This window comes from Pezoporus occidentalis, unplaced genomic scaffold, assembly GCF_034315485.1.
Source record: "Pezoporus occidentalis ecotype Australia unplaced genomic scaffold, CSIRO_AGI_Poc_V1 ctg2, whole genome shotgun sequence".
In the NCBI taxonomy this organism is placed as follows: Eukaryota; Metazoa; Chordata; class Aves; order Psittaciformes; family Psittacidae; genus Pezoporus; species Pezoporus occidentalis.
In genome coordinates, this window is record NW_026913855.1 from 12122492 (window position 1) to 12147334 (window position 24843).

Genomic DNA, 24843 nt, shown 5'->3' on the forward strand with positions numbered 1-24843 from the left:
CACAGAAAGTGCCTGTTCAGTCAGCGTTGGCAGTCTTCATAGAAAGGTCAAAGACACCATGTTAATCTTGGCTTTTATGAGGTTAACAGTTGTCTGAGGCGATTATTGGTAGCTAATAAAATACTTTTGGGCACAAATAATATTTAACAGGGCAGCTGGCATGAATGGATTTAAACCAGCAGTCTGCAACAGAAAGGCAGCATGCAGCTCTGAGGGAAAACATATAAAGAAAAAGAAACCTGCCTGTTCCTCTCAAAGAAATGAGTTTGGGAGGGCAGGAGATAAGAGGAAGCTTCAGTACATACAGGTCTTCACCAAAGCTCAGAGACTGGACATATCCCTTGGCTGCAATTACGTGTAATGAAGTGGCTTAATTCAGTGTTACTTGAGCAAAGGAAAAAAAAACCTCATCTGGACAGTTACCACAGCATGAGCGTGTGACTCCAGCCCAGATGTGCGCGCTGCTGCATGGAATTGCAAGGCACTGCTGGCTGATCCCTGATGGCTAAAAAAAAAACCACCAAGCCTGAGGCTAAAATTTCTTGCCAGTTACTGAATTATCGAACTGATTTTTGCCACTGTAGACAAGGTTAAAAGCAAGGATTATATGGGCCCATTCGAGACTGTCTCCTAGGTAGGGGTGTATGTGGAGAGAGCATGAATGATCAGAGATCAATGCTGACTGAAATAGCACAGAAGCTTTGAGGAGAAATTTGACCCTTTCCTTGTTCAAAGCCATCAGAAATAGGAGAACAATACTTGTGGAGGTTCCAGGCTAAGAAATGCACATTGAGGACAGTGTGGTCTAAGTACATTCTCTCTTAAAAGCGAAAAAATTTTTAATACTGACTAACTTGTGTCAGTAATATTTTCATCTCCCCATTCCTTCCACCCTTTGCTAAGGTAAAAAAAAATAGTGCCTAGAAACTAGGCTTTTGTTTTCTAACTGAACTGCAGCTAACGGCTACATTTTGTGACAACACAAACTGCTGGAGCTGTCAGTGGGATGCTGTGAAGAGATTAATGAAATCCTCAGGATGGGTCAAGTTTGTGGCCAGCCATCAGCAGTATACATTTCAGATTGCGTGAAGAAGAAGCTTTACTGAACAGGGCTGATGTCTGGTTTGCTCTGAGGGGGATGACTCTGGGTTTAGAAGTGGGCTGGGGACTGAAGGGCCTGACGTGGGGAGAGAGGACAGGCAATACCTCTTTGGGACCTTTGGCTTCTGACTCCCAGAGCTTAAGAGACTGGGCTGTTTGAAGGCTAGGGTGGATTTTTCATTTTACCTTTGGTATGTGCAGAGAGCAGGGAGATTTGCCAAAGCACCAGTTCAGGAAGACAAGTGGCATCAGCTTCCAGCTGTTTATCTCACCGTTACCATGTCGGGGGGGGGGGCATTTAGTTTCAACAGACAGGAGCTACGCAACCTTGAATCTCCTCTTTTTTGGTGGTAGCAAAGCACAGCTAAGTCCTGCACATGGGTTTACGTCTAAGGTGTAGCAATGATTTTGTGGAAGAACCAGCAAAGCCCTCTGACTTCTGATACCTCTTTGGAGTGGATTGCCATGTAAGTGAGACCTTTGCAAGGCAAAGGAAGAAATAAGTTTGTCCTTGGAAACAGCTCATTAATTTCTTTTTCCTTCTCAAAAGTTTCTCTCTCTCACCCAGAGAGGTGTCAGGTCAGGACTAGGGAGGGCAGTTTATGGTTGATCAAAGATATTAGGCCTTGGTTTGGATCATCAGTATGTTTTCAAGTTTAAATATCCTGCTAATGCAGACCTCGGACCACTCCCACACTGTCCAAACAACTGATCTATGAAAAACACAGTGGCCTGTGTTAGTGATCAAAGGAAGATATGGTACCTTAATGGTCAAGGTTTATTAAACAGTTTTGTTTGCACCCAGAATGAAATATGAGGGCTTGATCTGCAGAAAGATTCTCCTGTATGATAAGACACGTGTGGACCCATAGCTGTGCCTTGCAGAGTGACTGCCTGGGGAGTATGTTCTTCTTCTACTGAGCACTAATTCCTTAAGGGTTAAGGTGCTCATTGGTTTTTAGCTGCCAGTTACAGTGGTAGTAAAGTCTTCCTCTTTGCGACAGGATATTTATACAAATGTGATCCTAGCGTCTAATCTAAAGGGCAAATTGATTTGCCGGCAGTGTTTATAGCTTAGAAAATAAATAACTGTCCTCAACTGCGTTTTGGAGTGGGTTGTGTAATACAAATGACAAAGCTTAGCATCAATCTGTTTCAAGTTGGGGTCAGATTTGTATATAGTGTGCATATATTTGTATCTGATAGAGCTGTTTCCATGATGCTATGGAGAAGTGTCTATCCGCGTTTCAGTTCAGCTCCCACTGTGGGGATGCGATTTGTTGTGGTTTAGGGTGGCTGCTTTTTAGTAGTTTAAAAGTCAGAGTTTTTCTGGATGAAACTTACTGGTTCCATAGCCAGCTGGCTTTTTCCTAACAAAATGAAAAAATAGCATATCAGTGCCTTATTTCTTTTCATGAAAAACAAAGATAAATTATTACCCTGTTCCCTCTCACCCGTCTTCATGCCTCAAAGTGCATTTAAATTCTGAGGTGTATTATTGTAGCCTTCACTGCAGCTAGAATACTCCTTAGTCCATTAAATTAAGCAAATGAGAAACACATCTTCTGTCCCTGTAACGACTTTTTCTTTTTTTTTTTATGTTCCTGTTGGTAAAATGTTCATTCCTCAGAGCCTAAAGCTCAAGACCTTGAGCTAGATGTGGGGGGACACCTTTGCACTCAAATATCAGTGTTGGCTTTGCTGGGGATTATAACAGGCCTGTAGGCTGAGCTTCCCACAGTCTTCGCATGGGGAGACAACATCCACTAGTTCTAGGCTCTCATCTTCCACTATTTGCCAGCTGTAGCCTTGAAACTAGTGTCTCACTTTGCTGCTCTTCCAGTGAGTCTACAAGTCTTAGCCTTCTGCCCTTGCAGACTTTACTGCCAGGGGCGATGCCTGCAGTGGTACAGGACAGCTGCCTCAGCACATGGGAGCTCTTATCAGATAGAAAGGTAGTGCTGTGAGACTGAGCTTACCTCTCCCTTCTGGTGTGCCCCTGTGTCTTGATACGTCCAGGATGGCTCTCCCCTCCCTGTGCTGAATTGCAGACCCCTTCCAGAGTGTCCCAGCATCCCCATTGTGTGCTTTTTCCTCCACTGGCTGTCAGTCTTTGCTAATCAGTGCCCAGTTGCTAGCCTTCTATTTCACCTTGAAAGTAGGTGTCATTGTAGGTGGACAGCGCTTGGTGTTTCCTTTGAAAAGGCTGCAATTTCGAAGTTTTATCTATTCTAGTTATTAGTCCGTCACTAGCGGATAAGAGCAAAGAAACTTGCTAGTTTGCTATATGCAGGCAAATTTTTACAGAAGGTTGATGTCAGTGCAAACTAAAGACTCGGATCCCAAGGAAGCAGGAGAGTATTTAGAAAGTGCGTTAATTAAAATGTAAATCCCACACACTTCTGTGCAGAATTCCCTTTTGAGAAACTGCTGCTAGGCAGTCTAGACTATTATGTCAACTTGTCTTTGAAGAAAAGTAAACAAAAAGGTTCAGCTGAGGAAAGTTTTAGAGACTTACAGTAATTAATGCTTTGGTAAATGGCTGTTGATGCGTAACAATCCTTTAAACACCTGGGTAATTGCGAGCTTTGAAGTTAGGCCAAAATGTTGTTCCGAGATCCATAATTAAAATAAGAGACCTTTAGCTTGGTCATTTTGGAGGTGAGATTTCTGTTTGTTCTTACTGCCTCCCTGGTAAAACTTCTGCCTGGTTGGGGAAAGAAGGCCAGGGAGGGTGGGAAAGTAAAAAACCTACTTCAACAGATGCTTCTTTAAATTTAGCTTTTTATAGCTTTGGTGTTTTTCCTGTAGCAAAGTTCCATGTTGTAATGTGTACCCAGAACAGAGAAATTATTTTAATGTGAACATTTCACTAAGTATAGTAACTGAGATTAAGCACTTGACCTGGTTACTAATTTGACTAAATTCTAATCTAATTAGTGTTCAATTAAAGAGAATTAGCACCCAGAGACATTTTGTTGAAAGGTTTACACAGAGGTTTCAGTTAACAAAATATTTATCTTACAGCGGGAAAAGCACTGAAGTTAAATGCAAGCTGTTTCTCCTGTAAATGCCCTGGGTACATGGTTGGGATGCCGGCGTTAAGAATAGTAGCTATATTTGATATTTATATCTGACAGATCAGCTCGCTCTCCGAGGACACTGGAGCTAAATCCTGCCTTCTGAATTATACAGGCCGTATTTCTCCAGTAAACTGTGTACTTTCTGTTTACTCCAGCCACTTGTGATTGCTCTGTTGACCTTTGCTTCTCCATCCTCCTCTAGAGTCCTCTGAAGGCCATGGAAACACTTCCATTTATTTCCTGGGACTTGAGACCATACTTTAGGGCCCTGATCCAGAACAAAGACCTCCTGTTCTGAGTTGGGAATCTCTAACTTGCAACTTCCCGTTTAATGTCCTCTCTTGTCTCAGGAAAGTTGTTTCGGGTCATTGCTTCAGTTTCTGCCATTCTCTTGCTTTTCATTAATAATCTAAGGTTAATACATATTCTGCCTGCAGCACCTTTATTATGAAAATCATTAACTGAACTCATCCAGATGGTTAAGCACAGTGAAAGTAAAGATGAGACTGTCAGTCACCATAGTGACAATGAGATGACAGCAGCTGTATAAAACCACAGAGGCAGGTTTAGACAGAGAGGATGTTAAAAAGCTGCCTGATTTGGTGATGAAATTCATCCTCTGTACACTGAATTTCCTGCTGTGCAGGTGCCAGAGGTCCTGTGATGTCCTTTGACATGTGGGGTTGCTTGGGCATTAAACCTCTGGGCTGACTCTGCTTTCTTCAGCCTGTGTTGAGAGAGCAGGTATTCCTCTTTGCTCAACGATGCTGGCTCATGTATTTCTTCTGGCCTTTCTTTTTCTAGCTTTTTCCCCATTCTTCTTGCCCCCTTCCTGTTTCCCTTAGGTCCCATCTTGCCTCTGTTATTCTCAAATGCTGAAGTTTTCAAATAATCCATTAATGTGACCACGTACATGGTTACATGCTTTTGTTTGAAGGGCCACTGCCGGCCTCACAGCACAGGATCGATGTCACCAATTAATGACTGGGAATTCAAGAGTTTGTTGCATGCACCTTGCACAGCATGTGATCTGTTTCTCACCTTCTTGTCCACTCTTGAGATTTTGCTTTGACTATGGGCTTGTATCTACTTGTGCGTAGCACTCTCCAGCATGGTATCTTACAGCTTCCTACGCTATTTCTTGTTTTGACATGGCTATAAGGCAAAGCTAGTGATGGTGTTCTCATCATGCAGATGAGAAGCTGATGCAAACACCCATGGCAAAAATGGTCTTTGCCAAAATCATCCAGCAGTCCAGCAGCTGGAGTGGCAATAAGGCTATGTAGCAGCTTTAGGTCTCATGCTTCCCACCTTTCTTTTGCAGCCCTATGAGAGAGGAATGAAACAAATGTGTTTTCTGTGGTCTTCAGAGAGCAGAACAGGTTGGGGGGAAGAAAATTCCAGTTGTGAACATTGGAGCAAGACTGGAAGTGTAAGACTCACATCACTGACATCTGTCACTATGTTTGTTGGCAGCTGTGTTGCTGCAGATGACAGTGGTAGCAGGTTGAAGCCCTCTGTGAGCCATTGGTGCAGGAAGATTCCAGTAGTTTCCCTACTGCTTCTAGATGCAGAGGGATTCTGAGTCAGGGATAATGGGCCTGATTCACAGAGGTTTGGTGGCCATAAGTACTTTTTACTCTCTTTTCTTTGCAGACTTTTTCCCTTTATCCAGGGTCTGTCCATCCAGTCCTTGCATGTCCATGTGTCCCCCACCACTGCAGCAAATCCTTCACCCTTCCCCTTCTAAATAGATATTCTTTCTTTCCCACCATGGGCCAGCATGGGAGATCTCCCAGTCTCCATTCCAAGATCAGACATTGTACAGCCTTTTTGCAGGAGTAATAAGAACATTTCTTCTTGGCTATGTGGCTGTAGGGAAAAGCAGTTTGCTATCAGTTGGTACATGGTATTTGGTTTATCAAGAGGATAAGGAGGGAGAAAGTATGTTCCCTGCATACAGAAAGTCCAGAGGATTTTGTTGCTAAACTCTGAATCTCTGTTGAGCCTGTGTGGGCAGCAATTTTCAAGTTCTTTTGCTTGACCAAAATTCAAGTGATTTCCTTAAAGGAGGAAGGACATACAACATTTCGATTCTGAAAAATACAAAGGAGTGGTTAAAGACACTCAGCTAAATACTTGGGATTGGTTTTTATGTAAGTAATTTTCTTCCCTAATTTTGTTGGAAAGAGGTGACTCTTAAAAACCTTCATGCCGTAAAACAAACTAGTAAGAAACTGTATGCGATTTTGTGCAGCCTGGTGAAGTTTGGGTGGCAAACATTAATTGAAAACAGGCTTAAGCAGAACAGAAAGTATTAGAACGTGTTACCTGCTAGCGTTTCTACTATGACAAAACCATACCTGTGGGGTGAACCTTCAGTGTTGGCTTCCGGTCAAATAATGCAGAAGTCAGTTGAATAACTGATTGAAAACAAGTCCTGTATGAGACTTACTGCAAAGAGTTAACTGGATTGGAGAGCCCCATTGTCCATTTTTCTGCATGTTACAAAGGAATTGAAAACTTTCCAAAATGCGTGTGACATACTGGGGTAAAGTGGAGCATTCTTATTTGGTGGAATTGTACCATTGCTTATTACTTTCGTGGAGGACACTAAGGTGGGGCAGATCCACTGTAAGGCAAGTCTGAATTTTAAGTGCACCTAATCATGATGGCGGTTCAGTCTCAGGGCAGGGGGAAAGTGTGATTTGGTAGAGAGAACTGCATTTGGACCTGAAAAATCAGAGATGTAAGTACACCGTAGGAAATGACTGGGTTCTGTGTGGTTCAGCAGCATGAATCTAAGGATTATAGTGGATCACAAGATGAACATCAGTTAATAGTGTGAGTTTTGTGAAGAAGCCAAAATCATATTCTGACATATATGAGTAGAGGCATAGTCTGTGAGGTGCATCAAATGCATCAAGTCTGTGAGATGCATCTTCCACTGCACTCAGTGAGATCAAGTGAAACACATTCAATTTCCTGGAACGGTGGAAATTCCTGAGGCTGGAAATCTGTAAGATCATGTCAGGCAAACATCTCTCTGGAGTGATGTGGAGGTAGTTGATCCTGCCTGGAATTCAGGGGAATGTGCTAGATGATGCCATATGGTGGTGCTTTCAGGCTTTACAGCTCTCTCGTATCTGCCTTCCCAAAGTGCAAGGCAATGGGGAACGTAAACGCTAAGCCTCCTCTTCATGTTTTTGAATATCTGACTACTCCCATGTGGTTGAGTGTTCATGCAGGTTTGCTCTTAAGGAGTTACCAATGGCTCTCCAGCCAGACATGTTTGGTTTGGGGGGATGTAATCCTGAAGTTACTCTACTCTGGAGGCTCCAGCAGGCATTGTCTGGAGTGGATGAGTGCCAGGAAGATTATGGCACTTAGAGGAGGGAAGGTAGGAAAGGAGATCAGAAAGCAATTGGTGTGAGGGGGAATGTCAGGTGCTGGGAAAACCCCTTTTTGGATATAGTCCATCTCAGGCACTGGAGAGGACCAACGTGTAAGTTGTATTCAGAGGTGGGAATGACCTAGCAGTTCATTCCTCTCTTAAACCTGGACAGGGAAAGAGTGGTCTCAGCTGCAGCTGCTGTTTGTGGTCTCCTTTAAGCAACACTTCAGCTTATATACCCTGCCTGGGAAAGCCCAACTCTTTCAACCCTAAGGTTTCCAAAACATGTAGCAGCTGGCCAGCCCCAGATACTCACTGCTGTTGGAGGTGAAGGTCAGAGCTGTTCCTGAACCCTCTTCCCATTGGAGGAGCCATGGCAAAGACCCCTGTGGGAAAGGCTGCTGAGTCAACCACGGAGTGAGCGGCTACCAGCAAGGCAGAGGAAAGCCTCTATGCTGTAAAAATAGCTGCAGTAGGAGCCCTAATATACTTAAGTGCTTATTTTTCCACATGTGATCTCATGCAAGGCAAGCTGCTGGGCAGTATGACATAGCAGTTGGCCAAAAATAAAACATAACTCAATCAAAATGTTGTTTTTTTTCTCTGAAGTTGACCTTTGATGGGTGGAAGGGACAGGTACCTGTTTTCTCATTTCCATTAAGTTATTGTTAGAAAAAAGAAATCCAGGGAGGAAGAGAGGTGAAGATGGGATTGACACCCAGTATCCATTTTGTGGTGATGGCCACAGGTTAAGGATAGGAATCGTAGCACAGGAAAGTTATGCCTATAATACTGTGGGAAAATGTACATGGTGCTTCTGGGTGCTTCTCCAGCTGATTTCATTGAACTCATTTCATTGAGTTTTGATAGGCATTTAATGCTGCAAAAAAATGTATGTATAGACTTGATAACATTTGAAAGTGAAGCCTATGAATGAGACCCAGTGCCAAGAGCCTGGGAACAAGGTGCTCTAATCCCTGTTGATATGCCTTGGAATAATGTCTTTATAGTGGCCATCACTGCTTGCTGCTTGGCCTGTTAGTTGAGTTTTATTTTTTATTTTGGTCAATTATGGTTTGTTTGTGTTTTGGAAAGGGGGCTGAAACCATGCAACACCTTTGACCAAGCCATGAAATGCCTGGAAATGCTGTTAGTTTGAGCACTGTCCTACTGGGCTAGCATTATACTCTTCAGGAGAAGAGTACCTTACTAATCCCTTGCTGGTGGAGAATTGAACAGATCTGAGGAGTAGAATTGCTTTTCTGCAGCCTAGAAAATAGTGAAAAGCCTTTGTAATCCTGAATTTCGCATGTGCAAGCATGTGCATTTCATGGCAAAACTCTGGATACAGACAGGCAGATTTTAGGTGTTGTTTTTTTTCCTAGCTATTAACATCACTTCTAATGATTTCAAGTTTTGTTTCTGTAACAGCAAAAGCCAGGGGAGGAAATCCCAGACATCACAATATTATCATTATGCTTTTCCTCTGCAGGGCCTCTGACCTGTTTCTGCTGGACACACGGGTGGTGTGGGCCTCAGAGGAGGGCTGGCTGGAGTTTGATGTCACCGCCACCAGTAACATGTGGGTGATGAACCCTCAGCACAACATGGGACTGCATCTGAGCGTGGTGACTCGGGATGGTAGGTTACGGGCAAGTTAATGCAAGTCACCTCACAGGTCTCTTGTACGATGTCTAGACGTGGTGCTGACAGAGACCAGTTGTGGTATGGGGGGGGTGAGCACCCTGCCTTTGTAGGCAGCTGTAGCCAACAACACGAGCAACAGTCTGAGGGCACATATAGAGGGCTGTCAGTTCTTGGCTATCCCATGATGGACATGTCTTTCCTGATGAGTGAGGTGAGGTGTCTCTGAACAGTACCAGGATGAGCTGGTGCAAGTAGGCTAGGGTAGGGCACCAATTCTTGGGTTGGAGGTGGAAGGGGACATGAAGCTGGGGTTCCAGGTGGGGTGAGGTTTAGGGGTTAGAGGAAGAGAATTGAGCAGGGCTGTGGGTATGCACCTCCCCATGTGGGATTATGGCAACCCTCCTGCCTGCTGCAGCTGCCGTCACTGCTCCGATCTCATCAAACCTGAGGTGGGAGCTGTGCACTGGAGAAGTGAATGCAGTCTCTGTGTGGGGCTGTTTCCTCTGAGGATGGCTGCAATGACAGCATTTCACAGTCCACAGAAACTTTGCAAGGTGGAAAAGAAGAGAAGAAACTGCATGAAATTAAGTGTTGGAATATAAACAGTGGGGAAGAATAGGATCTAATGAGCAGAAGGTGACTAAAAAGATGACTATGACATCTGTCGTCCGTAGGAATCGGTCTCCAACCTTAGGTTTTCTTCCTATTGTTTCATGCTGGAGTTTGATGCACCTATGGGGTCAAGTGAGACCAGAGGGGCTATCCACTGTTCTCCCTGAGGAAACGTTAGTGCCAGCTTCCACCTTCCCAAATGGGCTGAGAGCTGTCCCTGTGCTCCTGATGAAAGCACCTCATCTCTTTGCCCTCTGCTCTCTCCTAATCCCATCTCTGCTTCTCGTGTTTCATGGGCAGCAGAACTAATTTCATGACACATCTGGGATTTGTAGTTTACATATCTATCTGTATACCTTTTCAGTGCCTAAACTGAAGTAGAGATGCCATTGGAGTACCAAAGACCCAGGTGCTGCAAGCCTCTCATCCAGGATGGATGGGGTGCTGTCATAAAAATATCCATGGGTCATGGTGGCAGGAGGGGAATGCTTAGTGATTAAAAAAGTAAAGTATAAGCAGGAAGAAAGGAAGCACTGCTGATGGGGATGCCAAGATGTTGGATGGAACAATCCAAACGCACTTTTTGTCTAACACTCCGCTTTCTGTTTGGTTTGAAGGTTTCAGTGTAAATCCTAGAGAAGCAGGCCTTATGGGCCGAGATGGCCCTTACGACAAACAGCCTTTCATGGTGGCCTTCTTCAAAGTGAGTGAAGTTCACGTACGGACCACTAGGTCAGCAACGAGCAGGCGCCGGCAACAGAGTCGAAACCGCTCCACCCAGGCTCAGGATGTTTCCAGGGTGTCTAGTGTCACAGGTAATGATCCAACACAGGTCATCATCCAACACAAGCTGGGCCGACTTCTTGTCATATTTGTATTTGCTCTGAGTGCAGAAGCAAGAAGGGGTATGTAAGCTGGGATGCTCTTGGAGGAGCAGGTTGTATCTGCGAGGAAATGGAAGAGGGGGTCTCACTTAAAATGAGACTTACAGGAGACCTCTTGAATCCAGGGTGGAGTCCAGACCCCCATTTGAAGTTGCAGCCATTGAATTCATGGGGCCTGAGGTGTTTTAACCCTGATTCTTGTGCTTCTAGGTTGCTTGCCACGCAGCATTTGCCCAGCAGTGTATAGTAGGTGAAATGCATTTTCAGGCAGGCAAAGAGGATTGTCTGTTTGCAGTGGAAGTGTTGCATGTTGCAGGTGTTGTACAGCAGCTTTGTGAGTGCTGTTGTGGGCTGGTGGGACAATACAGTAACTCTGAAATTTTGGCAAAAATTGTGTGTTCTGTCTTCTGAGTCTTGTCTGTTTTCTAGCCACTGTTCCCCGCATCACAGTGCTGCAAGTTTTTCATTCACTGAGTACCTTCTTTCCTCTCAAACATTTCAGCCTGTTCCAAGTTACTTGATTAATTTGCTTATGCTGCCCCCTTCATTTCCAATAGGATCCCTGCTTTTCCTGTGTCTAGAAATGACTATACCCCAAGGAGGAGAGGTGGCTGTATTTTTTACTCTATGTCCAGACACAGCACAGGGAGATAAGGCAGCATTGCCAAAACTTAGCCAGCATGAATCAGTAGGCTGTCCCCTTCTCTTGCATGTGCACCCGAAGAGGCCCCATGCGTGGCAGGGCTGGAAAAGTGTTCACTCCAGGATGAAGCAGTATGTGAGCCCAGGGACGTTACCCTGAAGGCTGTCTTGCTCTTCTAAAGGTGCTGTGATGCATGTGGACCCAAAGCAGGTGCAGAACTGGGATGCTGTAATCCCTTTGTGTGCATCAACCTGCCTGCACATCTTCCTCTCATTATATCTTACATCACATCAGATTTTTGGTCTATGGTCTTCCCTGAGCTAGGATTGAGACTGCCTATCAGGGGTTGAGGGCAGTTTTTCTCCTGGAGAACAAGGCAGCTGGCTGGTGTTGATGTTTTTTGTAGATTGAACCTTCCTTCATGTTAGTGAATACACAGGGCTTGCTTTCTTCAGTACAAAAATGGACCCGTTTCCCAAAAGATGCTGTGAGTTGAGGTGGAGTGGTATGTTTAAAAAAGCCCTATTTACTATCTAAATATGGAAAGCATTTCAAGTCCTGCTGTTCAGAGTGCATGAAGTATGCTGCTGGGCTGGTACAGGATCTGGTGAGCTGGCAGTGGGGGGGTTACATGAAGCCATGCTGCTACATGTAGGACTGGGACCCTGCTGTGCTCCCTTTGATGTGGAGTTGTCGTCCTGCAGTCAGCACCAAGTCCTCAGATACTGAGGTTATGGCTGTGGCATAAGAATCTCAATGGTCTGTATTTTTTCACCAAGGAAGCTCGTTTCCCTGTATTATCAACATGTAATTATGACTGGCTTTATATAAAGCAGAACTGAGTAACCCCCATGGCTATAAACTGCTTTGACAGAGAGTCCTGCATCAGTGCACTTCTGGAGCCAAGCTCTGTTCTTCTGCAGAAGAAGGATGAACAGGAAGAATAAGAAATATGTTCATCTGTTGAGGTGGAAAACCATATGCGAGTTCTAGCCCAGGACATGGAGGAGGAATGAGGTGGATGGGAGGAGCATGCAGGTGTTTCTATTCTGTTGGCTGTAAGACCTGGAGGCCCTCTCTCAGCCATGTCTCGAAATGGGTTTAGCTTGGGCTCTCGGACTCCAGGGCTGCCCCTCTAGTTAACCTAAAGAGCTGGGGACTCTCCTTAACATAACAGGTAGTGAACCTCGAGCCCAAGGATTTTGCTGCCGTACAGCCAGCTCCTTCATGACTTACAGTTCCTGTATGGGGCTGTCTCTGTCCAGTGGTGATAACCCTCCTCTTCTGTCAGACCTCGGGCACATCCCTTCCCATCAGCCCCTTCTTATGGAGAGAGTTGCACTGTCTACTGGGCTGCACTGTCTGCTTTGAGTGAAACTCACGCAATACCCCTTTTGGGGTCCTCTGTCGCCACCCTTTCTCCTCTGGAGCTGCTGTGAGGTGTTCCATGAGAAATGAAGGGGCTCTCCTAGTGGCCTTTCCTTCCAGCAGACATGCACGGCACCAGGCAGATTTCCCCACAAACACGGGAAACCGAATACCACAAAGGACGGCATGCAGAAACACTGAAGGCAAATAAGGCCAATTGCTTCCATGATGGCAAGGGTCTTGTTAACAAACATCGTTATCTTGCGGCCAATCTTCCCTTTAGTAAGAGCACTCAGATGCAAACTGGAGCGGTGTGGCCAGCATTTCTGTACGTGCCTTCACATGCAGGTCCACGTCAGCCCAACATCTCCCGTCTTCCCACCCAAGCAGATCGCTTTCATGTGAAGTGGGCTGTTATTAACTGTGTGATCAGTTTACACCAGCTTTATCCGGACAAATCACCAAAGTCAAACACCAAGAAGAAGGGGCTGGCCTCGGAGACCTCTGTCAAAGCTATTTTGAATCACAGAAGCAATTAATTACTGTGTGGAATTTGGTAAGCTGGCACCTTGGGAGCAGCAAGGGTGTTCTCAGACGGATGGACCTCAGTAAATATTTATATATTCTTTGCCAGCACTTAACGTGGGAGAGGATATAGGAAATCTAAGGTGGGTGCATAAGTATCTGTAGGAGGAAGACCATTAAGTCAGGCTATTCTCTCTCCCCTTTCAGCAACACACATGCCAGTGTCCAGCCTTAAGAGAAACATCTGTGCTCACAGAAAGTCAGATTTAGGTTCTGATGAAGGCAGACAACATTCAGTTTTGTAAATCTCTGTTTTAGACAAAATAGTTTGCAGTATGATTAAATGCAGTGCCTTGTAAATGCCAAGCTACTGTTTCTGAATTGCTACATTCAGGGGGAAAAAAAGACGCAATTTTGCTAAACCCACAGTGAGCTCATAGGAGCTCCCTAAACCCACTGAGATTTTGGAGGTCTCTGGCAAACAATCCTTGCAAATCATGTCGTGGCGATGTAAGCTGGGCTGTGGTGGCTATTTGCAGGGACACCACCCCCCCGCAGGCTGCCTCCTTTCGGCCCTCCTGGCTCCCCATGGCAGGGCTGGCTGGAAGGGACATGTACCCTGTTGTCTTTTGGCAGTTGGATCTTCCACTGCAAACCACCTCGAATGGCAATTTGGGTTAAAACAGGTGAGCATGATGGATTGGGGTAGCTGATGCTGCTAGGCTCTGGGGAAAATGTGGAGGCCAACTTCAGTAGCTCAGTGAGCTCTATCTCACCAGCAGAAACCCTTTACTGTGTGGGTTCTTCTCCTGTTAGCCTGCATGTACATCCAGTGTGTATGGTGGTAGGGCATATGTGGAGCCCCAGACCATGGGGAATGGATCATTATTATGTGCATCTGTATTGCTGCATTTTTTTCTCCAACTCAGAAATCCACTGCTAAGGGTTGATTAAAGGTTTGTAACATCCCTAAAGTTCAGCTACAGTAGATTCCATAAAGTAGACCTGGTAGGCAAACATAGCAAGAAAAGAGGGCGCAGGAGCTTGGGGTGAGGGCTAAGCAGGGGACAGGGCAAATGCCAGGAGAAGGGATATTTAGTATGTCAACATTTAAGAAGGAAAAAAACTGAGTTTGGGCAAGTGAGAATCATGGAGTACCGGGTTGGAAGGGACCAGTCTTTCTTGGCAAAAGCACAGCCTAGACAAGATGGCCCAGCAGTCTGTTCAGCTGAATCTTAAAAGTGTCCAACACTGGGGAATCCACCACTTCCCTGGGCAGATTATTCCAGTGGCTGATGGTTCTGATTGTGAAAAATTTTCCTCTTGTGTCCAATTGGAATCTGTTTTCTGTGTGACTCCTTGTAAAAAGGGAGTCTCAGTCTTCTTTGTAGCCACCCTCTCAGCCTCTCCTCAATGGCTTCCCAGCCCTCAGTGCAGAGTGTGAGTCAGGTCACTCCAGCTAGTGAGCTGAACCGATCTTTGGGGGCCAGTTTCAGGCAGTGTGAGAGCGGACACTTTCATAACATGTTCTGCTTCATGTAGCTTGTTAAACAGCTCTTTTTTTCCCCCTTGTGTTTTCTTAAACTTGTGATTGCTCACAGCCTTCCTGCCCACTCCTGTTTTCTCTGCCTCCCTTGCCTTCTCCCCTTTCCTGTAGCTGATCTGGGTAAGGTGTAGCTGGATTTGGAATGTAGCATCATTCTGACCAGTTGATTGCGCATAGATCGACTCCACTGTAACTCCCTATCAAATACAGATGGTTTTCCCCTAAGAAAACTACGCATGTCCCATTGAAGAACAATGAAATTGTGGTTTTAGGTACTTAAATGAAAGCCTTTGACCACTCAAAGTATCTTCTGCTCGTTATGTTTCCCCTCGTTATGATCAGATCATTTGGAAACATCTCATGCTAGAAATCTGCTCCTGGGCCGAGCCAGGACTGAAAAGCTTCATCTGAAAAAACCCGCCACACCCTGGTTTCTACTGGGTACGTCTGGTTTGAAAATAGGAAGCTTGAATGGAGAGCCTCACCCCTGTCCTTGCTACCGAGTGCTCCTGAAAGAGCGAATGTTTATGCTGCAGCAGGCTGTTAACCAGCGCTGCTCACCTGATGAAATCCGTGATTGAAGCGAAGCTATTGAAAGCCTGAAATGCAATCCTTACAGTTTAAAACCCAAACTGCTTCTAAAAACAACTCTCTAATCTTTGGTGGTTTGGAGGGTGGGTTTGAGGTGTAGGGTTTTTTCAGCCCTCAGTGTTAACTGTACCCAGCTGTGATGCTGTGCTGCCCTTAATGTCAGTTGGATGTACTTTTAGTATTATAGTTTTTCCTTTGAATAAATATTTGCATTTGTAGTTCCCAAACTTTGGGGGGGATGGTGGAGGGAAGAAAAAGAAAGGCTTATTCAGAGCCAAGGAAAAAGCCACTGAAAATATTTTTCTATCCCAGCTGCCGCATCTGGGGAAAGCTACACTGGGAGGGTGCCCTTTCAAGCCGCATTAGGGGCGCTGGGGGGCTGGATAGCTGAAAGGCTCAGGACAGCAGGATGCAGGCACATCAGCATGTGGCATCTGCCTGCTGATGGAAACGCCTTTACTTGCAAATGAGGCGTGTGAGAGGAGAGAAGGCCCCTGTGGGTAAGGCACTGGAGGAGAACATGGCCAGTCTGTGTCTGGCTCTGGGATGAGCACACACATGTCACCGCGCGGATGGGGACTGGGGCTCCCACGCTGCTCAGCCGAATTTGCTGCCATCTCTTCCTCTTGTGTTTCCCATGGGAGCAAAGCTCGGGTTCGACAGCCGCAGCCGGTGGCCAAGGCACCCACCTGCAAAGGTGGTTTCTGTGGCTGCTGCGCTGAGGTCCGACAGCCCCGTGAGGCGTGACGGAGTCAGACACTGCCCATCAAGGGGTGAAAGGCCCTTCTGTCACGGCTCAGCTCCTCCGCGGTTCCAGGTGTTCGTGTGTGGAGCCGCTTCTCATTCCAAATGTAAATGGGAAATTCCACTCGCTGTCAAAAGCTACACTTCGTAGGGCCATCAGGAGCAGCTCCTGCACAGTTGAACCATCCTCATACATTGTGCCATGGCAAGGGGGAAGTCTATGGTCAGGGCTTTGCACCCTGTGCCCTCACTTTTCTGTGCAGTGTTGGCACTAAGGAGCAAGTTCATGTCGACAGCGCATCAAATCCTGTGTTATCTGCAGATAAGCAGGTTATGGGAAGGAGAAACTTGTTTTTCAGAGCATTGCTTGTGAAGGTCCAAGAGTGGCAGTGATGCATTGAGTTGTGTGTGATGTCTGGGGCAGGCTGGGGGTAAGGCACGGAGAGGGATGGGGACATGGCTTCATTGCCTATTGGACATCTTAGCTGTTTAAGGACCAGTACAGGGCCACAAGGTGATGATTAACGTTCCCAGGGTTGTAATTCTCTCGGTAAGTATGTGCATTTTGAGCTTAACCACCTAGGGTGGCACACGTTGGAAACCACAGCTGTGGAAGAGGGGGGAGTTTGAGCACCCAGCAGGGATGCTCAAACAGGCCAGCCTGTCCCTGGCTGAAGGAGCAGATTTATTTTTAAGAAGTCATTTTACTGGAGATGTTTTACAAGTGCTGTTTGTCAAGCTATTGAAGGTGACTGAAGGAATTATAAGCAAGTCACTGTTCCTTGGGTGCTTCCATTCCCACAGGCATCTTAAAAGCCTCAGTCCTGCTTTGGATGTCCCTCAACACCCTTATCCTTTTGGCTGCTGAGGGAGCTGCTGTTTCTCACTGCTGAGCCCACAGCACAAACACATCTGGCCAGCTGTGCCCTCCAGTGATGCTCTGCCTGGTTTACTTTCTAAATTCCTGGTTTGTTCTTTTTCTTTTAACAGATTATAACAGCAGTGACCTAAAAACAGCGTGCAGAAAGCATGAGCTTTACGTTAGCTTCCAAGACTTGGGATGGCAGGTGGGTGATGTTTCTCTCTGGGTAAACTAGACATTTTGTTATGAAATGTTATCTAAACAGTGTCACGGTAATTCCACTCGAGGCTGCCATTATGCTTTAAAATGTCCCTTGTGTCTCCTCACTAAAACCAGTCACAGGGAAGGGCAAATAAATATTGATAGTTGTGACATTTGATAAGATCCAGAGGAAGCTTGATACTTTATGAGATTCAAATACACCGTCATTCTCTGTCACTCATGGGAGTCACAGTACGGGCAAGGGCTCATATTCATGTGCCTCTAATGATAAGGAAAAAAATCTGATGTTAAGCAGTGATTTTAAACAAGTGAAGTTTTTTTCTAGTGATCAGCCCTAATTTTAACCTTGGACATTGTATTGAAATCCTCCCCCTCCTGCCCCACAATTAGCACTGGCTGCGGTAGGTGGACTGAAGACTGGGTTTAGTTGCAACACCATGAGCGAGGCCAGGGAGTTGTTTAGAGTAAGTCATTTAGGACCATTATGTATAGAGTGTCAGCAAACATCATGTTTCAAAGAATGCCCTCATGGACTCTTTTTAATTTATTTATTTGTTAAAATTCTTTCAGTCAGCACTTCTGTGAGGGAGGTCCCGTTTAGATCAGCCAATGTTTTTACCAGATTGTAATTCAGGATGCCAGGGCTACCCCTGCTGCTTCTGTAATACCCAACACATGAAAATCCTCTCCCAGTTAACGGGACAGCAACATTTTTTTGTAGCTTATGTCAACTCCAGCCCACTGGCCACAAACACGGCTGCATACTGACTCCATTCCCATTACTTGCTAGTGGCTTTTCTTTTTACTTGTGCACAGTCTTTCCACCTCCTCCCTAGCTTGTTTGCCCTGCTTCCAGGCAGGATGTGTGTTCCAGTTGTGAAGTTCATGGACTAGAGGGCACTGCCTTCACCTTTCTAGTTGCAAGAAAGGTAAGATGTTGCCAAAGAAAGGCCACAGACCAACAGGAGCTGGAATGCAGATCCTACTGCATGATGGGCAGAACCCCCTGCAGTTGCTGGGTACTGCTTTCTCCTTCAAATCTTTTAGCAGAGCAGTTCCCTTATACTGCATTAAACCTCAAGTTTAATTACATGGTCTGTACTGGCTGCTGCAGTAGGACAGTGAATGTCTCATGAAAAGAAGCTCGGTTTACCGGGTGCAAATTATGGGTCAGCTAGTACAGAAAAGTGGAGGAGTGGTTTTGCTATGCCCAGGTATTCTTATGTTAGCAATCAACCAGCAGACATGGCTAGCAAAGCTGCAGCAAGGCTCTGGCTGCTTGGGCCTGCTGTAGCAAACTGCAAGCTAACCCAGGTAATTGTTGTCTGGTAAAGGATCTAAGAATTGCGTGCATGTGAAGTGCACCAGTGCATCCTCCTGCAGAGCCTGACACCAGGGGAGGTGAAATGCCTCCTGAGAATTGCTAATGGTTTTAATTTACCTTTGCCTCTTTTGTGTCAGGAGCAGAGAAGTTGTAATTACTTTAATAATCCCTTGGTGAGGAGTCATCTTCTTCCATAGCATGGCATAGATTGCCAGTGGGGCCACCTGCTTGCACATGCAGCGCAGGCTGGCTGTCCTGTGTCTCCTTTAGGAGACTGGTAGAGGTAGAGAAGCTGTTACGGTGCTACTACTTCCCACCTTAGCAGACTAGTCTCCCTGTATAAGAGCATATAAGGTAGAGTGTCTGTGAGCACTACACCAGTGTTTTATATTGCCATTCTGGAGCTCCCTGGTTGAACTGTTCATGTGTGCACACAGATGCATGTACATGACTTTCTCCAGGAGGTAACGCCTCCTGAAACAGTGACTCAGCCTCGGAAAGGTACTTCAGCTAGAGGGCCTAACCTGCAGGAAATACTGGAAAATAAAAGCATCCAAACCACAGTCCCAACAGGGCAACCCAGCAAGAGTTTTAGGAATACAACTCTTAGTTCATGGCAGTAAAGATGCGCACAGACGTGCACCATTCTTTGCACATTAAAATCAGTGTGTCCATGGAAAAGTGATGGCTCACAAAAAAACCCGAACCCTAACAGCTTCAGTGAAAACACATTTTCACCCTCGAGAAAAAAGTTGGTGGAAAATTTTCATCTGCTCTTAATTGCATGCAGTTGTCTGTACAAGTTGGCAACTCTTTAATTTGAATCACGTTGTTTGTTTCCTAAAAAGGACTGGATAATCGCTCCAAAGGGCTATGCAGCCAACTACTGTGATGGGGAGTGCTCGTTCCCACTCAACGCCCATATGAACGCAACCAATCATGCCATTGTACAAACTCTGGTAAGGATCCAGAAAGCTTGATCCCAAAGCAATAGGTGAATTTGTAAATGAGTTACAATTGTCTCATTTGTATTTTCTTTTTGGCAACAGGTTCATCTTATGAATCCTGATTATGTTCCCAAACCATGCTGTGCACCTACCAAACTAAATGCCATATCTGTTCTTTATTTCGATGATAATTCTAACGTAATCTTGAAGAAATACAGGAATATGGTAGTAAGAGCTTGTGGATGTCACTGACAAACAGTCTTCACATGGACTATGCGATTCTACCATGAACTTCCACACCACATTCCCTGCTTCGATGAACTACCTGACCTTGGAGGAAAAATAATTGATGGACCACCTTTCAGAACACCATGTATGTGCCTTGTGGGAGGAAGGAGGGGGTGAGGACTACATGCTGGGGTGCAAGCAAACTGCTGGACTTCTTACCGACTGACCCCAGCGCCACGGTGGCTGCTCAGCATTGCAGAGCCGGAGTGTGCAAAGCAGCATGTGCCCACACGTGCTTTATTTGTGTGGGATGGTCTTAATCTCACATAGTGGCTTGGCATTTAGCAGTTTTGGATGTGTGCTGCAGTTTTACCAGATGGGCACCGGACACCCAAAACAACTGAGTCTTTTTAGGGAGATGGGGAAAGATGAGGGGAGAGACAGGAGAAACTAGAGTAAGTAAAGTGGTGTTAGTACTTCAGGCTTAGAGCATCCATCTTATATAAAATGGATACTAAAAAATTCCTAAGATTAGGAATTGCCTATTGTCTAGAAGGACCAGTTACTACACCTAGCCTGTTAGTCTCCTGAAGTCTGTAATCATCTTAAATTGTGCCAAAGCAAATGTTTCAGTTCTCTTATTCTCCAAGCACAGTTTAAGTCAGTCTGATCCTGAGAGTGTAAGGTGGCTTGGCTGCATCCTGTGTTAGAAACATTAGTGTGAACTCAGGCGCTGGCTAGTCTTTCCCATTCACTACTAGACTGAGCAGTATGACTTCATACACTTGTTCTTACGCAACTTCCTTCCACTCCCCACATGGAGCTGCCTCATCTACTACCACTTGCCCAGGAAAGAAAGAGGGGCTGCTTCGACAGCTGTAATTCAGATGTAAAAGTTTAGGGGCCATTTGTTCTCTGGCTGGACAATTTATTTACAGGAAGACAGAATGTCAACAACATAGGCAAGTCTTTGGCCAACCTTCCCCAATCAACTCACGCAACTAACAAACTGGTATAAAGGACACATTCGTAGTGTAGCCACCGTTTGTCTAGCAGAAGCTAATAGCAAATTGTTTTGATCAATATTAAACTTGTATTAAATGCACTTACCTCTAATTCTTGCATTTAAAAGGCTTCTTGTAAATACAAGCTATAATTTATTGCACTTGTCACTGTATATTCATTGTGCTGTATCATTTATAGAAAGACTGCTTTTTGAAAAAGTTTTTATTTAGAAAAATCTCAGTGTAAACAATTGTACCACTCTGATTTTATACAAGAAACTCATGAGATTGTGCTTCACTAGAAAGTTGTTAAAAACATGATAATAAAGGCTTCCTTTAAGGCAGAAGTATACACATTGATCTAATACATCTGCCAGTACAACACTTAGCTTTCGCTGTGGCTTTTTCACCCTTACACATTTTTAGATTGAACAGAAACAAAAGTTCTGGACAGACAGTGAAGTGAAGTACCAGGAGAAATTCACTGATTTAAAAGTTCATTGCTGCTTTGCCTTTTTTTTTTTTTTTCCTAAAAAGTACCCAACCTACTCCATATGATGGACAAAAATCAGCATCTTGACAGCATAGTCAAATTAGCCATCCTCATTCCATGAGTTTCTGTGTGCACGACATGCAGAATTCAGTCCTTGGTTTGCTGTTCTCTTTGTATCGTGACAGTCTCTGCAGTGTAAATTCTTTGGCTTTCAGTTATTTCTGACACGGAACACCTTATGCACCAAAGAATAGATCCATATTATAATCCAAGGCACCATAGAGCACATGGTCCTGGCATTAAAACTTATCAATGCTTACAGCTTCGAAAAAGGTTAAGGCTCAAGGAAGAAGAGTGGGGAACTATTTTACACTACTGTAGAAGAGCTGAATGGGGAAAAAAAATTAAACATTGTACTATTCAACACAAAGTCTGGATTCAGGCGAGGGTAGGAAACACATGTCATCAGCTCTGAAGTCTAACTGATCATTTAGTATTAACGGAGCAGTTATAATAGCGCCTATTCACTTTAGCTCTATATAAGTAGAGCATAGTTACTCCTCTGGAGCTGGACAGAAGCAGCCTACGACAATCCACCTGACACACGTACACTATGGCATCAATAATGTTCAGGCACATGTTACAGTACCATCACTTTCATTATGGCTAGACCTCCCATGCTGAGAGGATTAACAGGTAATAACCAGCTCAGGGTGGCCTGGTATCTTCCAAAGGTGTGTGTATTTTCAATCTCCCATGACTTTCCATTTCTTACCAGAGCTATATTAAGACAAACAAGGTATAAGTACAGCTGTAGAGGCAAAAGTGACTCAACACCGTTGTAGCTTTTACCTTTCTAGTAATGGTAGGCAGTTTGTAAGGATTACTTTTGAACCAAATTTAACCTGAATACAAAAATATTCTGCTGGTGCCCTTAAGCTGGTTTTCTTCATGTATTTTAGTCTCAAAGGAAACCATTTACACTTCATTGCGGGAAGGCAGAAATGCAGTAATACTACCAATGCTGAAAATATTCTCAATTTGCACAGTAACTACTTGTTGCTTTTCCTTCGCACACAGGGTAAGATGTCTTTAACACGCACACAGAGGGAAGATACCAATGTTTAGTACATTCAATTTCCTAAAAACAAACAAAAAAACCCCGCCCAAATCCCCTCCTCCCCCCAAATATACTATTTGAAAATTAGCAATGATTGAAATCCCTCAGCTACTGTACAGAGACAGCCAGGGATGGAGCATCTAGACTTTTATTACAGTTCATCCCTTGCCTGACGCAAGACAAAGCTATGCAGTGATTCAAGATCTCTCGTGCCATTGTGTTCACTGACTTTCTTTCCACCTCGGAAAAGCAGAAGTGTAGGATAACCACGTACCTTCAAAAGACACACACACAACAGAGACTTGTTACAGATGTCAAAACTCACTGGTATCCTTCACTTGTATTTACCTGCTCTGAAAAGACACCAAACCCCTCTAACACAATAAGCTACTTTAACTGAGAAAAAAAGCACCAAACCAACCCAAACACCACCCCAGAATTTCCAGTTATCATATTCACAAAGTCCAAACAGACATGCTTATTGTATAGTGACAGAGAGGTGCAATAAATAAAACTAAAGCTAATCAGAGCAACTTGGTCTAGTGGGCGGTGTTCCTGCCCATGGGAGTGTGGTTGGAACTAGGTGATCCTTAAGATCCCTTTCCACCCAAACCATTCTATGACTCTAGGATAAGTGACTGGGATAATACATGTTAATCTAGGCTCTTGGAATGGCAGTTCCAGACCTACCGTCAGTTGTCTGCCTACCAGCACCAAAAGACTTTTATTTCCCCTAGAAATAGAACTTTGCATCAGCTACAAGAAGACTGCTTTGGTGTGCTCTCACAGAGGGAGGCTTCTTAAATTAGGGACTTCTTCAGCTTCATGCAATAATGACCAAGTCTGACAAACAGGCCAGGAAAGAAACTGTGTCACTGGGTGCTGTTCTAACTACCTCTTGTTTGGCTAACAGAGAACACAGCTGTGCTGTCACCAGGCACCTGCAGCGTAGCAGCAGCTCTGCTGCATGCTGGAGCTGCTAACGTTTGGTACACAATACTATCCTGTTCATTTCAGATCTTTCACACTTACAGAAAATCTGCTGCAGACGTTACGTTCCACAGTGCAGTCTACTTCTGCTATTTTGACATCAGTCAAACCTGGAAATTGCTCTTTGGCAAGGTTCTCCCAAGTTGGAGCCAAGTTCTTACAGTGACCACACCTAGAAACAAAAGAGGGAGATCTGTTTAGCAGATACACCTTTCAGTTTATCTCCACTGTCTTGCTGCAATGGCTGCAAGTTTAACCAGCTGCCTTTCCTATCCCCCAGTGATTTGGCCCTCCAACTCCCTTGCACTATTGTGTCACTAAATGAGCTAAGAAAATGAGTGACTTTATGTAAGTGAAGCACTGAAGTAGTTTCTGGCTTTCATTCGTCTCATCTGGAATGCTATTTTGGATGTCAGTGCATTAACATTTTACCCTACAGAAAATATGAAGCCAAGTAAAGACGAGCACAGAGGATATTTAAATGAGGAAAAAACCCAACCAACAAACCGACATTTTAAGTAAGGCATAGCATGTCTGTAGTACAAATTAAATTTTCAGGTAGCATGTGCTAAAGCTACATAGCCCAAGTTTAATTATTTATGAGATTTTAATTTCCCTATTAAATTTCTTCCAGTTCCTAATGGCCTCCTTGTCCAATATATAGTAAAGAATTTTGTTTATATTTTGAACTTGGCTTAGCCAAGTTCATAGCTTGAACTTCTTACTACTGCCTGCCTTCAAGAATAATTCCCAAAGCACTTCAGACTTTAAAGCTGTACTGCTCATTCTATTCTAACCCAGCTGCAGCTTATTTTGGGTTAGTGAAAGAGCCTTGTAATTGCCTTGAGACTGGATCAGGGCATTTACAAAAATAATAGAAGATGTCTCAGCCAGAGTTTTCTTAATGCAAGCCAGTGTATATTTGAACCACCTTGTTAATATACAGTGACAGCATAAAAGCATTTCTGACCATGCACAAAAACTACTAGAACAGGCTGATTTTATGCTTACTATGCAAGTTTACATTAATATTTATCCAAAACAAACAAAGACAGAACTAGCAAGCAACATAATAGCATTTGCTGAGCCCTACACAACTTAATCCATTTGGAAGAGGAGAAGGTCCTTTCTATGCAGAGCACTACAACTGTATACATAAGCCTGACTTTCATTGTTAAAACTAGGATAGCAGCTACACGAATATAGGAAGTATTTTCCTCAACGGTGGATTTCTGAATATTGCAGCAGGGAGCACACTCTGGTTTATGAACCTGACTCTCTGCACCCTGAACCACCATGTCTCAGCTGACTACCCGACACTGATGGTATCTGTGAGATCCAGCAGCACCCCATCAGAATCTCATGAGATGAGGATATAACTTAAGTGCAGTATTAGTAAGAAAAGTTAATTAAAAAGGGAGCCTTTCTTTATCATCTCAAACTTTTCCAGAAAATTTTCTCAGACAATGAACTCCTATATGTGCCAACAAGCCCTGGGTTCACAAATCAAGACTA

At 44.5% G+C, this 24843-nt stretch overlaps 2 protein-coding genes across 3 annotated transcripts in view; one reads left to right on the forward strand and one right to left on the reverse strand.

Moving 5' to 3' along the window:
- The window catches only part of BMP6 (bone morphogenetic protein 6), an 88515-nt gene extending 67263 nt beyond the window's left edge, over positions 1-21252 (forward strand). The window contains exons 3-7 of the mRNA XM_062617864.1: positions 9071-9219; positions 10455-10652; positions 17129-17205; positions 19395-19505; positions 19596-21252. Of these exons, the coding sequence (XP_062473848.1) occupies positions 9071-9219; positions 10455-10652; positions 17129-17205; positions 19395-19505; positions 19596-19745 (685 nt within the window). The 3' untranslated portion in view covers positions 19746-21252. The remainder of the gene's footprint in view (positions 1-9070; positions 9220-10454; positions 10653-17128; positions 17206-19394; positions 19506-19595) is intronic.
- Positions 20931-24843, reverse strand: part of TXNDC5 (thioredoxin domain containing 5) — a 47225-nt gene continuing 43312 nt past the window's right edge. For both annotated transcript variants that reach the window (XM_062617866.1, XM_062617865.1), the window contains exons 9-10: positions 23371-23500; positions 20931-22612 (exon numbers count right to left, since the gene is read on the reverse strand). In XM_062617866.1, the coding sequence (XP_062473850.1) occupies positions 22490-22612; positions 23371-23500 (253 nt within the window). In that variant the 3' untranslated portion in view covers positions 20931-22489. The remainder of the gene's footprint in view (positions 22613-23370; positions 23501-24843) is intronic.